This window comes from Emys orbicularis, chromosome 1 (genome assembly GCF_028017835.1).
Source record: "Emys orbicularis isolate rEmyOrb1 chromosome 1, rEmyOrb1.hap1, whole genome shotgun sequence".
NCBI classification, from domain to species: domain Eukaryota; kingdom Metazoa; phylum Chordata; order Testudines; family Emydidae; genus Emys; species Emys orbicularis.
In genome coordinates, this window is record NC_088683.1 from 343,792,415 (window position 1) to 343,809,520 (window position 17,106).

A 17,106-nucleotide genomic window follows, 5' to 3' on the forward strand; every position below is an offset into this window, starting at 1 on the left:
TCTGGTCCCTCTCAGTCCCAAGAGCGAACAACCCCTAAAACAAAGAGCACACACAAAAGCCTTTCCCCCCCCAAGATTTGAAAGTATCTTGTCCCCTTATTGGTCCTTTGGGTCAGGTGTCAGCCAGGTTACCCGAGCTTCTTAACCCTTTACAGGTAAAAGGATTTTGGAGTCTCTGGCCAGGAGGGATTTTATAGTACTGTACACAGGAGAGCTGTTACCCTTCCCTTTATAGTTATGACACATACTTTTCATAGCAGATTTAGAAGGTGCCTTTTTCAAAGAAATAAACAAACACCTCCAATCCGCCCCTCCCCCCCCCAAACAATTTGAATTTTTTAGTCAGGAATCTAGATAAGAATTCAGGAAGAGTAAAGTCTATCACATAAGTAGGTTCTGAAAGTTAATGTCTTCCTTTGTATGTATTCTTTGACTTGTGAAGAATCCTTTAACTGCAGCCATGGGCGTTCATTATAAAAAGACAGACACTGGAAAACAGATAACTACAAAATGCATAGTCTATGAGACGAAGGCACTGGATGGGGGTTCAGGAGATCTGAGTTCAATTCCTGATGCTACCACAGACTCTCTGTGTGACTTGGGACAAGTCACTTTGTCTTTGTGCTTCAAATCCCCCTCTGTAAAATGGGGGTCATGGTAAACAGTCCCCTATCCTACAAGGAATTGTGAAGATCAATTCATGAAATATTGTGAGGCACGCAACTATGGTGTGAATCAGGGGACATATAAGTACCTAGATTAACAGAAGGATGGTTTATATTGGGCAGCTGTGGCAGAGTGGAATAAGCATGGGTACTGGAATCAGGAGACCAGGGTCTGCCACTAGTTTACTCTGTGACCTTGGGCAAGTTACTTGACCACTTTGTGCCCTATTTGCTCTGCCTGTAAAGCACCAGCGTGAAGCGCTTGGAGAGCTATGAATGAAAATGTGCTATAACACTGCAAAGTATCATAACCATTAGCCGCCACAATCTCATTTTGCCTTGTTTCGTTAACAGCTATTGTGAATGGGGCGGAGACAGACCTTTCACCAATGGAATTTGCTCTGTATGTACTTTGTTGTCTGGGAACAATGCCTCAATCAAATTCAAGTTGAGAAAAGGGCCTGACTATTTAAAAAATAATTAAAAGGCGTTCTAACCAGGAAAGGTCCATCAATGCCTCATATATGCATCATGCAAGCGGAAACAGAGGTTGCTGGGTCAAGCTCTAATAAGATCCTTTCAGAGGGAGCCAGTTTTACACTTTTTTTATACTCTTTTATTGGAGAGAGGGTATGAAACAAAGCCGGAAGGGTAATAATCGTGCTATTGGGAGACCATGGTAATCTTGGCAATTAAGGACTCCCTAGGTGGTTAATTAAACACATTGAGAGTCAAACATTTCACAAAATGTTTCAAGTATGTCATAAAAACGTGCCCACCTTAGACAGCTCAGTTCTGAACCATCAACAGCCTATTTGTTTTTGTCATGCTGAACTTGCCTCCAAGTATGCTGTAGAAATGGCAAATGTTAACTTTTAATTAGCAAATGAAAAGACCCACTAGGTCAGCTAGTTCATCTCCCTGTCAATGCACAATTCTATTCCCTGCAGTAAATTTTTGCCCACTTGCCCCAGTTTAGTTTTAAAAGTCTCAAGCAACAGGGCTCCTTCCACTCTCTTCAAGAGGCTATTCCAGACCTTGCTGTTCGCATTTCTACTTCCCAGATTGCCTACACTTTTCTGTGCTCAGTTTCATCCTATTAATCCCAATTCTAAACCTCCTGGATCACCCTAAACACTTCATCTCATTCCTTTACGTATGCACCCTTCAAAAACTTGTAGACCAATCAATATCTTTCAAACTGGACAAAAATCTGAGGAAAGCATCCAGCCCAGCGGGCCAAAGCCTGAGTTTTATAAATAATACGAGAGAGTTCCCCTCTGCCCCCACCATTAAAGATGTATAACGCTTCCCTTTTTAAGGGGTGAATCCTTTGGAAAATTGGCATCTGGTGTGGTTCATTCAGATCCCCTGAGAAAACACAGACGCAGAAAAGACTTACAGTCCAGACCCCAATTTGTCCAATAAAAGATATTACCTCACCCATCTTGTCTCAGACCCAAGTTTCTCATTAATATATATATTCCAAAATCTATGCCAAATTCACTTCAGCTGGCTATCTTCCCTAGCAGTAAAAGCTGAAAAATCTCCAGTTATCGGAATAAAGAATTACTTAGCTAACTTTCCAACTGAAGAAATCCCTTAAAGGAGGGGGGGGAAATCCCTTTATTCCTCCTCATTTATTTATAGCCTGGGATATTTGGGATTGTACAGAAACATATAGAGGAAAAAAAGTTAGCAGGTCAGATAAGAAATTAACCCTCCTCTCTTGTTGCTCTGTACTAAGCCAAGCGCTCAGGATTTTCCTCAAGCAGTACTAACCAGGGGGAGGAATATCTGAAACCAGAGATTACTACATTCTTCTGCCAAATAGTGATTGTAACAAAAAAACACTCTGATCCTGTAAAGGTGCTTAATATGTCCACATATTCTTTAGCTAACACTGCTATGAGGAGAGTTTCTGAAATCATATTATATGGATGGCTGTGTCTATTGGATGGTCTTACACAGTGGCCCTCGTTTTCCACTTGCACCAATGTGAATCAGGAGTAATTTCAGTAAATGCAGGGGAGTTACGTCCCTGTAAATTACAGTGAGATCAGAATCAAGCCCCGTATATAGAAAAGGATGGAAACATTTTATCACATGGTTTTTAGAGCGACGAGGTAGAAATCACGTATTGGACGTGGCAATACACAGGTACAGTTTTGTGAGAGTTACACATATTACAGATAGTTATTCAGATGAGAGGACACATACTATGGAGAGAGAGAGTTGACATAAATCTTCCACTGCAGAGAGTAATTTCTTACTTGGAAACTGTAGTTGATAGGTTTAAATTTGAAATTTCAAAAATGATTCATCCTGATGATCCAGCCAAAGTGAGCAAAACCAGAGTTTACTTCCACTCACATTATAGGGCTTTGCATATAGATTCAAGATGCAATCTTAGGCCTCAATCCTTCAAAAACTTTAACATGTTTAATTGCACAATCGGAACAATCCCATGTACCAGCGGTTTTCAAACTTTAGCAACCCAAGGACCCCCATTTTGATTTAAAATATTTCAGGGACCCCGAACCCTCCCGCTCAGCCCCAGGCCCTGCCTCCACTCCACCCCTTCCCCCAAGGCCCCACCCTTGCCCCACCTCTTCCCGCCCCCTGCTCACTCCATCCCCCCTCCCTCCATCGCTCACTCTCCCCCACCCTCACTCACTTTCACCAGGCTGGGGGCAGGGGGTTTGGGTGCAGGAGGGGGTGCGGGCCCTGGGTGGGAGTTTGGCTGCAGGAGGGAGTATGGGGTGCGGGCTCTTGGAGGGAGTATGGGGTGCGGGCTCTGGGCTAAGGCAGGGGGTTGGGGTGAGGCCAATTCCCAGCCAATGGGAGCTGCAGATTCGGCGCTCGGGGCAATAACAGCACGCGGAGACCTGTCCTTGCCCCCCACCCTCCACCCCAGGGGCCGCAGGGATGTGCCGGCCGCTTCCAGGAGTGGCGCAGGTCCAAGGCAGGCAGAGAGCCTGCCTTAGCCCCACTGCGCCGCTGGACTTTTACCAGCCTAAAATCTTCCGGTTTGGCTTCAGTAGCCTCCGGGAGATAGAGGGAGGGGGAGGAGTTGAGGAAGGGAGGGGGAGGAGTTGATCAGTGGGGCCAGCAGACCCCCTGGAATTCCCTTGGAGACCCCCAGTGGTCCACGGACCCCAGTTTGAGAAACGCTGCCATATAGCACTAATCACAGGGTGCAAAGTTATCCATGTGCAGAAGTCTTTGCAGAATCAGTGCCTTCCAAACTGCATTAGAAATTCATTAAAGGGACACAGACGACTGAAATATGACATGCTTCTCTGAAATATTTTAACTTATTGTTACAAGTAACAAAAAATTGCTATAACCAAAAGAGATTAGAGAAAAAATGAATATCTGTCTATTTCTACAGTTTGTTCATGTGTTTGAAAGCATTTTGTGAATTGTCGACTGAATTATTTCCCCTGTATAGTTAGTCGGGTTCCCCTCTTTGTGACAGCAACAGGAGAGGGCAAAGCATTGTCTTAGAAATAGGGAGAAAAAATGGTTTTACTGAAAATTAACATGGAAAATTAGGCAACAGGTGTAATACCAGAAACAAGCTTTAAACTCATTATTCGAAATTGGTAAGATTTGAAGACGGAAGTACCCCTTTAATATGTATTCCCCATCAGAGTTTACCTCGAGAAAATGCTCTGCCTGCTGCTCTCGATCCAATTTTCTTGATGTTGTAGTAATCAGACCTGTGGAAAAAGGAGAACATTTGATTGTCAATATCTGCTGGAGCAACATAAGTCTCTCCACTGACCATAAGAAACAAGTTCATCTGCTGAATTCTCCAAAAGTAGTGGTGGTGGTGGGGAAATGATTTGGAACAGTATCATGCCTAGTTTTCTTGATGTCTCTCCGACATCACCACAGTCAGTGTTTGCCTGAAAATGAATCTGTAAGGGGAAAAAGAATACAATATTAAAAACTGAAAATGGGTTACAATTGTGTTTATATAGTTAATACACTGTAGTTAGTATGGTAAATTAAAAAATCTCAGTAAAGAATCACTAGCTGTCTTGTAATTAGCAATTTTAATTAACATTTGCATATGAGTGAAATCTTACAGTAAGTACCTCATTAAAGTTTTTAGAGTTCTTGAACAATTAATGGGATGGGATGCCGATTACTTCTGTGCCAAAGATCTGTCTTCTGTTATTTAACTTTCTGATAGGTTTTTGATCTCTCTTTTTTGTTATTATATTTAACAACGAAGGTTATTTCTGTAATAGCTCCTTGTATGCATAATGATTTCCAGCTCTTATGCACTGACGGTTTTGTACTACGTCATCATTTTGTTCCATGTATAAAGAGCTTTTAAACAAAGTAACTTTTTACATTAAAAAGATCAAGACATCTTTACTTTAAACAATGCTCTTCTATACACTAATAACCTCATGCACGATTTAGACTTAGCAAAGAAAATATGAGACACTCTCACAGACTTTACTGTGTTGTTAAAAACAATTTTAGCTTTTATTTTTCCTCAGTAGCAATTAAAAGGTTCCACTTCTACCTCACACAAAGTGTTCTTTGAATAGCAGGATACATTGTGTGCTGTCTTGGAGGTAGATTCTGACTAGTGTTAAGAAACCAGAATCCCAGAGGTATATATTTTATTGAAGACAATGCCAATGTACCATATACTTTGCAAGAATTCATCCTTCACATTTGCTAGAAAAACAGGAGCAGTAATATCCCATGCCTGAGCTAAAAGACTTACTTATTTAATGAGAGGATTTACCCTTATGATGACCATGATTTTGTTCAGAATAATAATAATTGTTATTAATTATAATTATTATATCCTACATTTATATTGTGCCTTTAATCTCAAAGCACTCTAAAGCACTTTACACACTGTCACTTTCTACTTAGGAGGAATCACTTCACTCACCAGTAAAATAGGGGTTATAACTAGGAGTAATGGGATTAAATTAACAAAGGGAAGTGTTTCCTGATATTTCAGACTAACAGCGAGATCTATTAGACTGAAAAACAGACTCCCAAGAGAAAGTGATAGAAACCAAACTAGACTTGACAAAGCATCAGAACAAATTGTATACTGTTATTGAGAATAATCCTGTGCTGGCAAAGGATGGAAAAGAAAAATGCAGCAGGCCTTTTCGATCTCAGATGGTTATAATTTTGTTCTCTGGGCTGTAAATTGACTGCAGTTGTGTGGGTTTAGGAAGGCATCACAGTGGATGACAGGTTTGTGCCATGCATGCAACTCTGTATTCTGTGTGAATGCAGATCATTATATATGAACACAAGGAAGAAGTCACTACAAGCAGATGCTTGTTTTCAGAAACACCTTGTAAGAGCAACCGCCCCTTACAAGCAACATTTCCCCTGGGAACATGTTCCCTACTGTGACTTATCAACACTCCCTAATAACAGCAACGGTTGCTTAGGAGCAACATAGCAAAAGGGCACTGATATAGTGCTACTAACGGGCGTTTACTGTATTTAAGAAAATATTTCAGTACCAACAAGATTTTAAAGTAGAATTCATTAAGCCCTTTTGTGGCATTTAGACACCACTACAGACACCTGTGCTCAGCAAGGGCATGTATCAATAGAGATCTCACTATTGCTGAAGATATGAGATCTATTTATATGCCCTCCCATTCTCTTTTTGCTAAGGCACTATTTATAAATGGTACCCAACTTCTTCTTAAGCCAGAAATGTACATGCACAAAGAGTATGGACTGAAGGTCAGATAGTCAAATGCACCCTATACCTTCCCAAACGGTTTTGCACGCATGCTGCATGGCCAGTCATTACAGTGAGTGATATGATTAGGGTTGCCAAATTTCTAATCCCATGAACCCGAACACCCTTACGCTGTCCCCTGCCTCGCCCCTTCTGAGGCCCCACCCCTTCTACGAGGCCCCGCCCCCCACTCACTGCATCGCTCGCTCTCCCCCACCCTCACTCACTTTCACCAGGCTGAGGCAGGGGGTTGGGTGCAGGAGGGGGTGAGGGCTCTGGCTGGGGGTACAGGCTCTGGGATGGGGTCAAAAATGAGGGGTTTGGGGTGTAGGAGGGGGCTCCAGGCTGGGGCCAAGGGGTTCAGAGTGTGGGAGGGGAGTGTGGGCTCCAGCTGGGGGTGTGGACTCTGGGGTGGGGCTGGGGATGAGAGGTTTGGGGTGCAGGAGGGGGCTCAGGGCTGGGGCAGGGGGTTGGGGTGGGGGAGGGTGCGCGGGAGGGGGCTCAGGGCTAGGTCAGGTGGTTGGGTGTGGACTCTGGGAGGGAGTTAGGGTGCCAGAGGGGGTTCCGACCTGGGGCAGGGGGGTTGGGGTGGAGGCTCTGCCTGGGCGACGCTTACCTCAGGCGGCTCCCGGTCCGCGGCGCAGCGGGTCTATGGCAGGCTCCCTGCCTGCCCTGGCTCCGCAAGGCTCCCGGAAGCTGCAGCATGTCCCCCCCCTCCGGCTCCTAGACAGAGGGGCCAGGGGGCTCTGAGCGCTGCCTGCACCCACAGGCGCCACTGCCACAGCTCCCATTGGCTGCGGTTCCTGGCCAATGGGAGATGCGGAGCCGGCACTCGGGGCAGCATGCGAAGCCCACGTGGCCGCCCCTGTGCCTAGGAGCCGGACATGCTGGCCACTTCTGGGAGCCGAGTGTAGCCAGACCAGGCAGGGAGCCTGCCTTAGCCTCGCTGCACCATTGACCGGAGCCACCAGGGTCCCTTTCCGACTGGGCATTCTGGTCGAAAACTGGCTGCCTCGCAACCCTAGATATGATTTCTACCCCAGAGAGAGAGCACATCTTACTCTCCTTTTGAAAGGAAAGGTTCACAATGGACTGTTCAAACTAAACCTTCCAGTTGGTAGAACACCCTGGCACCTGCCACTGGACAGGCAAAAGGGACGGTCACTATGATCAATTCTCACACGTGTGCTTTTGTAAGTTTGTTGGGTTTTTTTTAAGCAACAGACATTGGTATTACAGTTCTATCCAGAGGCCCCAAATACATCTGGCTCCCATTCTGCTATGTGTTCTTCAGAGCAGGCGCTGTCTGTGTGTTTGTTCAGTGCCTAGCACAGTGGGATTCCATTCTTGGCTGGCGCTTAGGCACTACTGTAATAAACATGATTAATGATATAATAATAAATACAAACACATAGCAAGTCCTTAAAATGGTTCATATAATTTCAAAGAAATGGTTACAGGAAGAGAAGAGCAGCCCTTAGACCCCACACTGAACAATACTTAGTATACGCTCTTCAATCAAATAATCATCTTACACAGAGATGGCTATAAATGTTCCCTATGATGGTGGGCCAATTACATCAGCCCCCACGAGTGCCTTCAGCTAAATTTCATGGGTTTTAGTCAGAGCAGAATTCAGCCAATGGTGGTGTAACATTTTTTCCCCTCGCCAAATTTATTAATGTAACAAATAAGTGAAAGTAATAGTACTCAGCAGAACATTTTAAATCTTCCAAGCATTGTACACACATTAACCAATCCATCTGCACAACGTCTCAGTGAGTATCATCCTCATTTGAAAGGTGGGGAAACTGAGGCAACTTGACCAATGTCACCCAGCAGGCCAGTGGTAGTTGTGACGGTAGTTCTTTATTTATTGATAGCTGGTGGGGCTGGAGGGTTTAGGATGACTGCCATGCCCCCCCATCCAGAGGAGAAGATAATTTGCTGCTCTGTCTGAAGGGCAGCCCCATTCCTGAGCTGCCAGCTGGGAATTGTTCAGTCTGTCTCTCCCTGGCTGTCAGGCAGTAGTAAGGGAGGATGCTTGCTGCTCCTGACATTCAGATGTCAAGAGGAGTTATCTCCCTGCCACCCCCACCGGACACCAAACAGGGAGAAGGTCCAGTCCTCGGGCTTGGGGAAGGCTTTGTAATCATAGAAGTCTGTTGGGCCAGCCAGCTTCAGGGGCTTGGTCCAGAGTCTTGTACACGAGCATGGATAATGTTGTGAGATTTCCTGCTTCCATTCAAGCCATCCTATCAACTGACCTTCTAGCACATCTGCTCCCAGCCAAGCACTGGAAGTGGGGAGTCAGCTAAACTTTTGTGCACTTCAAAACAGATTAGACCCAGGTCAAGTTCTGGGTCCAGAACTAATTAGACTAGTCTTAATTTGCACTTTTACAGAGCCTTTCATCCATGGATCTCAAAGCAATTTATAAGCATCCCCTGCAGGATAAACAACTATTATCATCCTCATAGATTCATAGATTCATAGATTCTAGGACTGGAAGGGACCTCGAGAGGTCATCGAGTCCAGTCCCCTGCCCGCATGGCAGGACCAAATACTGTCTAGACCATCCCTGATAGACATTTATCTAACCTACTCTTAAATATCTCCAGAGATGGAGATTCCACAACCTCCCTAGGCAATTTATTCCAGTGTTTAACCACCCTGACAGTTAGGAACTTTTTCCTAATGTCCAACCTAGACCTCCCTTGCTGCAGTTTAAACCCATTGCTTCTTGTTCTATCCTTAGAGGCTAAGGTGAACAAGTTTTCTCCCTCCTCCTTATGACACCCTTTTAAATACCTGAAAACTGCTATCATGTCCCCTCTCAGTCTTCTCTTTTCCAAACTAAACAAACCCAAATAAATTAATGGAGATATCCCATCTCCTAGAACTGGAAGGGACCTTGAAAGGTCATTGAGTCCAGCCCCCTGCCTTCACTAGCAGGACCAAGTATTGATTTTGCCCCAGATCCCTAAGTGGCCCCCTCAAGGATTGAACTCACAACTCATGTTACAGACAGAGAAGCTGAGACACAGGTAAGCGACTCACCTTAGGTCACAGAGTGAATAAGTGACCCCACCAGGAACAGAACCCTGAACTCCTGACTCCATGTCTGCTGTTCTAGCCACCGGACAACAAACCCTCTTTGAACCAGTTCACTAACCTTTGGTGTTAACGTATACATACTGTAGCGAACACGTAAGCATAGGAACAGTTATGAGTTCAACAATGAGGCTAGCACTCTATGCAATGGTAAAATATGGACATGAAATAATTAATAATAAAATAAGCAAGCCAGACAGTGCCAAAAACTGTTAGCCTTTGTGTTTAGCTTTTTAGTATTGCTGATTTGTGTCATCATGGGTATTTGTGTGATATGCAAAAAAATAGGTTTATTTTTGACTTAAAATGATTCCTTTGTGATTTAATTTTTTTAAAACAGTAGTTTTGCTTGGATGGTTAATCATGTGTTTATGCAGCTTTTTATTTCTATCTGGGGAAATACCCAAAAGTACTTATTTGCATTATGGGCCTGATGCCATTTAGGTTTCAAAACAGAAAGCTAGATTCTCAGCTAGTGTAAATCAGTGTAGCTCCACTGAAGTCAAAGGAGTCACATCAATTTACACAAGCTAAGGATTTGTCTGAGAGGATTTTATTTTTTTAATTTTTGGTCTGTTTATCTTTAATCATGAGTATATGAAAAACCCACTGTAAATCACTACTTTTTGTGTAACAAGAAAAAAAGTTGTATTTTTTAATAAATTGCATCAAAAGTCATTTTTAGGCAAAAATCTGATAAGTCCATGTCCAATCTCAGCATCCATTATTTTATTTGTATATGCAAGTTGTACTTTCTTTGAATACATAAAATGTCATTTAACTCCTACCAAAGCTGCAAATCAAAATTAAGTTCTGCCAGTTTTGCCAACCTTTCAGATAGTTTACCATGTACAATACTGGAAATGTAAACTTCTTTTATAGGACCTTTGTTACGCTAACACAAAGCTCATGTTTTTTGGCAGCTTATATGGTTAACTTGACAAGGAATGTAGGTCTGATATGCAGGCTGAGAGAGTATCTTGAGTAAAAGCAGACAGGTAAAGGAGAAGCTAACACATGACTTTTCACCAACACTGAATCTACCCTTTTAAGTCTAAGATGGAATTGATGTTGATTAAAATGGAGGATGACAAATAAACAAATGAGGAAATAAGGCTACAACTGTACTCTTTAAATATGGGATTCTGGGATCACATCTTTGATGGGCATAGGAATTAAATAAAGGTCCTAAAAAGTATCATCAAGAACAGACGGGGTACTCTGTGCTGGGCACATGCAGCCCTGGCTTGCACCCTCGGAAAGCCCAGCTGTCCCTAAGTTGTTAACATCCATATTGTACAGGTCAGTATTTCTATGCCTTCTTAAACAGCAAGGGAACAGGATATGCAGGATTTGTGATGAGCAGTATACGTAGAATTGCTCTTCCTACATGTACTGTCTCATGCAGTTGCAAACCAGGTGAAACTGGATCCCAACTCCAGTACTACCAAAGCAAAACAAAGAGCAAAACAACAAAGGGACATGCAGACTGGCATAATAGGATTTGAGAAACCAAACTGCAAGGGATGAAATTACTTATTTCCATCCTCCTCCTCCATCAGCCTGGGCATATGGGCATTTAAGAGCAGTAGTCCAACAACAACACAAATGATCTGCATAGGACCTGCTTATCATTATGGCAGCCGGCAGAACACACCTTCCAAAATGTGTTGGTAGCTGCTTTACAAAACTCAAGATGCTCTTGGAGCCTAGAAGTAGAGACGGCCCCTGGTCCAATGTACCCTGATTGCTAATGCTCTTTCTAAGGTAATTCCCCTAATCAAACCTGCCAGACCCTTTTAAGGAATTTTAAAACCATGCTGCCAAACAACACTCAGCTACACACAGTGAGTTATTGGATTAGCAGCTAAAATGTTCTAATTTAAACTGCTGCATACCCATTGCATTACTAGCTCCAGCTTCCCTCCTAATGTGCTGGCTACCTTGAGTTTAAAGCACCAGTTAACTCAAACTAGACATTTTTGTGTGCGGACAGGAGTGTGGGTTAGGGGCAACACTCGAGTTAACAATGCAGTGAAGACAAACCGTTAGGTTAATCAATTTTTCATAATCTTATTTAATATGTATTATTCTAAATGCTTGCATTAGAAATATTTGGAATATTCTCCACTGCTATCAATTATTTACATACACAGTCTGACTGGTTAATACCCTATGAGGAAGTAAACAAACCTATAGACTCATCATCTGACTATCTTCAGCCAGGATTTTCTTCCTGTATGTAAAAATCAATACATATCATCCTTACATATATTTGACTTCTGAGAAATATTCATTTAGTGGATCTTAGGTACCAAGGCATCTAAGGACTGAAAATTAGTTTGCCGCAAATATTCTTTCACACAGAATATTTGAGTTTCCCTCATAGGTCTAATACTAATACTAATCCAGGGAGAGCTCAGTAGTTTTTCCCAATGAAATGAAATTATTTTGATTCTAACTGTAGGGCCAGATTCTGATAATCTTATTCAAGCTGAGCAGCAATTGACAAGGCCAGACACAATTTGCCATGAATCGTAAAGCCTGTATGGCAAGGCCACATGGACTGATACTATATAGATTATAGTTGGGATCTCAGCCGAAGCTTTGCTATATCCTGGTTTCAGGGGAAAGCTTTCCTCTCACTAAGATATTCATCCTGGCCTCCAAATATATCGACTTAGAGATGGTACCCAGAGTATAAAACTAGGGAACTTTCTCCACATTAAGAAGTTTTTGCACCTTCCTTGTCACAGATGCTTATTCCCAGATTTTTAACTGCTGCTCTCAAGCGCTGCAATGAACAAAGATACAGTAAGAAGAAAACCCACCAGGTTATCAAAGCAACTTCCAGAGGGTAGCCTTTGAAAACTATGTCCAGGTCCCAGCAGTCAGATGCCAAATGGGTCTATGCCTAAACAAAATAGTGAAGCTGACCCATAGTTTGAGAGCAAGAGGAAATGGACAACATAGGCTCCAATGTTCATATTGATCTGTATCTGGGGTAGGATCCTGATCGACCAGAACAGAAATAGTTTGAGTGATCTGACACTAATTCCTAGTTGGCCTAGACAATCAGATTTCTTGCTGCAGAAGTGTTCCTCAGCTAAAAGAAGACTGGCCCTTCTACATAGGAGGCTTTCCCAGATGTAAGGAAGCAGTTGGTCCTCTACTAGAAACTTAAGAACTGGACATTCCTTCTCTAAAACAGATCTTACCTTAAAGGGGAGTAATCAAGGAAGCTTTAAATTTGTTAATAACTGACCACATTCTGAGAGACTTATTTCCTGTGTGCCATAAAATACCATGACAATGATTCCTTCTCTTTGAGAGAGTATATAGCTTTTTTAATAGTTTTGATACAGAACCCACACTCTAGCGCACCACTATTTGTTCTTTCCTCAATAGACGGGTGTTCTGGAAAAGTTCAGGTATCCTTCCTAGAACCTGTATGTATACGGTTTCCTAGCAGAAAACCAGTTTCTTGCTTTCCCCATAGCCTCTCAAATACATACACTTGGTCCTCTTGTTCAAAGAAGAATGGCAGGCCATCTTTTTTCAAAATTGCTTGAACTCGCTTGACTGAGAGTGAGATTTCTAAAAGCGCCTAGACTTCCAATGGAACTTGTGCTTCTAAATCACGTAGGCACTTTTGATAATCCTATGCTCGGTCTCAGTCTTAGAAATTTCACCATCACTGGTGGACGCCTGTAGATCCTAACAAGGAAAACCGTATCCAAAGGTCCCTCACAGGATATTGAAACATTTATCTTTCTCTACCTCAGAGGCGTAGCGAGCGCCCTCCGTACCCTCCGACCGGAGGGGGCCCCGCAAGGAAGGGGGCCCCTAAAAGTGGCAAAATAAATACCGCATTCCAGTTTCTGCATTGTAAGGGGCCCCGCCCGGACATATGTTCGGAGGGGGCCACCGTTCGGAGGGGGCCACGTTCTTTGTTGCTACGGCCCTGCTCTACCTAAATCCCCAAAGTCCTGAGGAGAGCCTCAATTTGTGGAACCTGGTCTCAGGTTGATCAAAAGTCTAATTCCTCTTCACAGGATATGAGGATTCTGCCTCCAGCTTCTTTAAGGTAGAACCATACATGAACACTAGACTAGGATCCAAGCTCTGAACTGAAGAAGAGAGAATCAAAGGTAGTAGAAGGCTTCCATACTGGAATCTCAACCATCAATGAAACTTGAGTTTCAGGGAGACCACAAAGCATATCCTGTACCCCAGGAAGCCCTTTATTTTAACCTGCCCCCTAAATGTGAGATGTTCAAATCTCTTTGGTCATTTAAGGCTAAAGGAACTAACCCAGGTATCCTAGCTTAGCATCTACAACAAAAGCTGCTGTGGATTTAGCCATTCATGGAATTGTCCAACATAAGCCATCTAGTGGGAAAGATAAGAGACTGCTTCATCAGTGAAAAATTCACTTTATAAAAAAGTGTTCGGAAGGTGTTCTTAATAATTCTAGGTAAGGTGATTTTAATAGGCAGGAACCAATGCCTGTTGGTCAGCTCCTATTGGGCACTGATTCCTAAAAGGTGGGACAAGCAACTGAAAATATCTGGCACGGGTATGGAGATTTCAGCCCAACAATGAAATAGAAGAAGAAACTAATGCTTGTGCTCCCAGGAAAAGTGCTCCTGACTGAAGAAGTCAAAGGACAGGTAATAAATATTGCCAATTAACTCAAATGATCAGAAACTCATTCCTGAAAAGGAGATGATGGGCCTTCTAGAAGACCCAAGTACACAGCAATTATACTCACAAGTCAACACAGAACTTTCATTCATGAGCTGTATGCAGGAAACAGCATAAAGAGACAGGATACTTCTGTTCAGAAGTACAGCCATCAACTGTAAACATCCTTGTTTTCCCCTGATGGTACAGAATTAAACCTGCAAGCCTAGGTTGATCAAGGAGGGTCACTAGAATACATTATGTTTTTCAATAGTGCACGCTGGAGTATAAAATTGTCCAGTATCCATGATAGTGGAAGTGCAGAAATGGTTAGCAATAATCAGGGCAACTCTATTATCCACAGTGAGCAAGAGGCATTTTAAACACTCAAACAGCACATTCATCTAGCGTAATAAATTAGCGATTGACATAGTGAAATTGCATATCAAAGATAAATTATAGAATATAATTTAAATTTGACTTGGAGATGTAAACAAACATATCATTTTATATAATTACACATGTAAACCTCTAATTTAAGAGAATGTATTCTGATCCTAAATGAATGACACTATATTGAAAAAAAAATTAGGAAGACTGTGTAATTACTTTAAAGATTACTGCATTACTGGTTTTGTTGAGATGACAATGAGAATGAAATGACCTCTCTCTCTGAAATAAGTGAAACATAAATGCTACCGCTTTTAAAACATTAACATTTTCTTTTTAACATGTGGTTATATTAAAAAAAAACAACAAAACCCCCAAACAGTTGAAATTGCACCTTTTCCTTTCACTTACTTGTCCCTGATACATTTCCTGGGAGATAGCTGCTTAATTTAACGGACAAAAAGGCGGATTCCTACAGTAAAGAGATGATAATCAAAATTCTAGACTTGACAAAATAAAGTGAAGGTAAACACAGTAAGGGAGGCAAAGTGAGAGGATGGACACTAACAAGGCTTTTGATACTGTCTCGCATGACCTTCTCAGAAACAAACTGGGGAAATACAACCTAAATGGAGCTACTATAAGGTGGGTGCATAACTGGTTGGAAAATCATTCCCAGAGAGTAGTTATCAGTGGTTCACAGTCATGCTGGTAGGGCATAACGGGTCTGGGTCCGGTTCTGTTCAATATCTTCATCAATGATTTAGATAATGGTATAGAGAGTACACTTATAAAGTTTGCGGATGATACCAAGCTGGGAGGGGTTGCAAGTGCTTTGGAGGATAGGATTAAAATTCAAAATGATCTGGACAAACTGGAGAAATGGTCTCAAGTAAATAGGATGAAATTCAATAAGGTGTTACAGTATTCAGTAGCCCTGAGGAGTCTATGATAGCTTCAATGCCATGAAAGGACTGAACAATTAACCAGGATAGTGGGGGGACTGTCACAGAGGACGCAAGCTCTTAGGAATGCTTCCCCACAGTGATCCGCAGGTTAAAGGTTTTACAAGTTCCTCATTTAAAGATAAATGAATAAATAAATTAGAATAAAAACATTTGTCTCCTTTGTGTTTTCCCTTCAGAAAAAAATTCAGTGCCTCCTACACAACTAATTGTTAATACGATGCCTCTGTGCAGATTTTAACAACTCCCTAGGTCACTCTTTCATTTTCAATGAGAAATTACAGCATTCCATTCTGGTTGTAATTAGCATCTAATTAGTACTTGTAGAAGTAGCTATAAATATATCTAACTCCTGGCTAGTTTGGTATCCAATACACATGATCATTATGCAATTTCCTTTAATTTTTCTATGCACAAAGGCCTGCTAATGTCTAAATCGAGTGAGCCTAGCTAGCCTATGGTTATAATTTATGCCAGTCGGTTTCACCCTTTAGAAAAAAGGAAACTTGTACAACATGAAAGAGAGGAAAGGGGAGGTGGTGCTACTCTCAGTAGTAAGAGGGTGTGCAAATAACCCACATGCCACTCTGTTGTTTAATGCATTACCAATCATTGTTTGATCTTCGTTTCTAGCATATTATGACACTATAAGAAGGACGGGGGATTAAGTCCTCAGTCGGTGCTTTTGTAACCCATATGCATAGGTCACAGCATGGTGAAGCCTTGGAATTTTCTTTTATCAATTGTAGGGGAGGAGTGGACAGTTCATCCCCTAACAAACAGAGCTGTCACTTGTTCCTCCTAATCCAGACTCTCTTGTCACCTTTTAAAGGAAAGTGATTTTACATTTTTCCACCCACATTATGAATGAGCATTATACTTGACAATGGGTAAACACCTTCCTTTTCTCCCAACTGTGATCAGAATAAAGGGATTGATTGCTTATTACAAGCAATTGTCTAGCAAAGCCAAGGTTTATCTGGACTGCCAAAGCACCATGTTAGCAGTGCCCTTTGCTGGCCGCAGATTATCAGGATCAGGTAAATCTCATCTTCATCTCTAATAAAAACGCTTTGTGGTGTGACCTTCCCTGAGCCAGATGCAGAATGAAGCCTCTCATCAAGATTTATGGTCTTATTTCATGACATATTTATCTCAGGAACAGACCTAATTAATACCTTGGAACTGTTAAGATCTGTTACCATTCACAAAGTGGCTAACAAACTGCACTGGGAGCCCTGAGTTCCCTTCCCAGCGCTGCCACTGTCCTGCTCTGTGACCTTACATTAGTCACTTTGTGTTTCTGTGCCTCAGTTTCCCCTACTTTAAAAGGGGGATAACAATGCTCTTCTTTGAAAAGTGCCTTGAGACCTATAAAGCAAAAGCACTGCGTGAGAGCTAGATACTATTACCTAATAGTCCTGCAAAGCACCAATGAAATTCACCTTAATTGTTCTTTAAGTTTAATTGTTAAATAGCTGGGGGGAAAGAAAAAAAACCAACTCCTTCAATTACTGAAATAAATTCCTTTCCTTAC

General features: G+C 42.2%; 1 protein-coding gene across 3 annotated transcripts in view; it reads right to left on the minus strand.

Annotated features, from left to right (window-relative positions):
* The window catches only part of FAT3 (FAT atypical cadherin 3), a 452,955-nt gene that overhangs the window by 192,969 nt on the left and 242,880 nt on the right, over positions 1 to 17,106 (minus strand). For all 3 annotated transcript variants that reach the window (XM_065417527.1, XM_065417519.1, XM_065417510.1), the window contains exon 3: positions 4,329 to 4,390. In XM_065417527.1, coding sequence (XP_065273599.1) covers positions 4,329 to 4,390 — 62 coding nt within the window. The remainder of the gene's footprint in view (positions 1 to 4,328; positions 4,391 to 17,106) is intronic.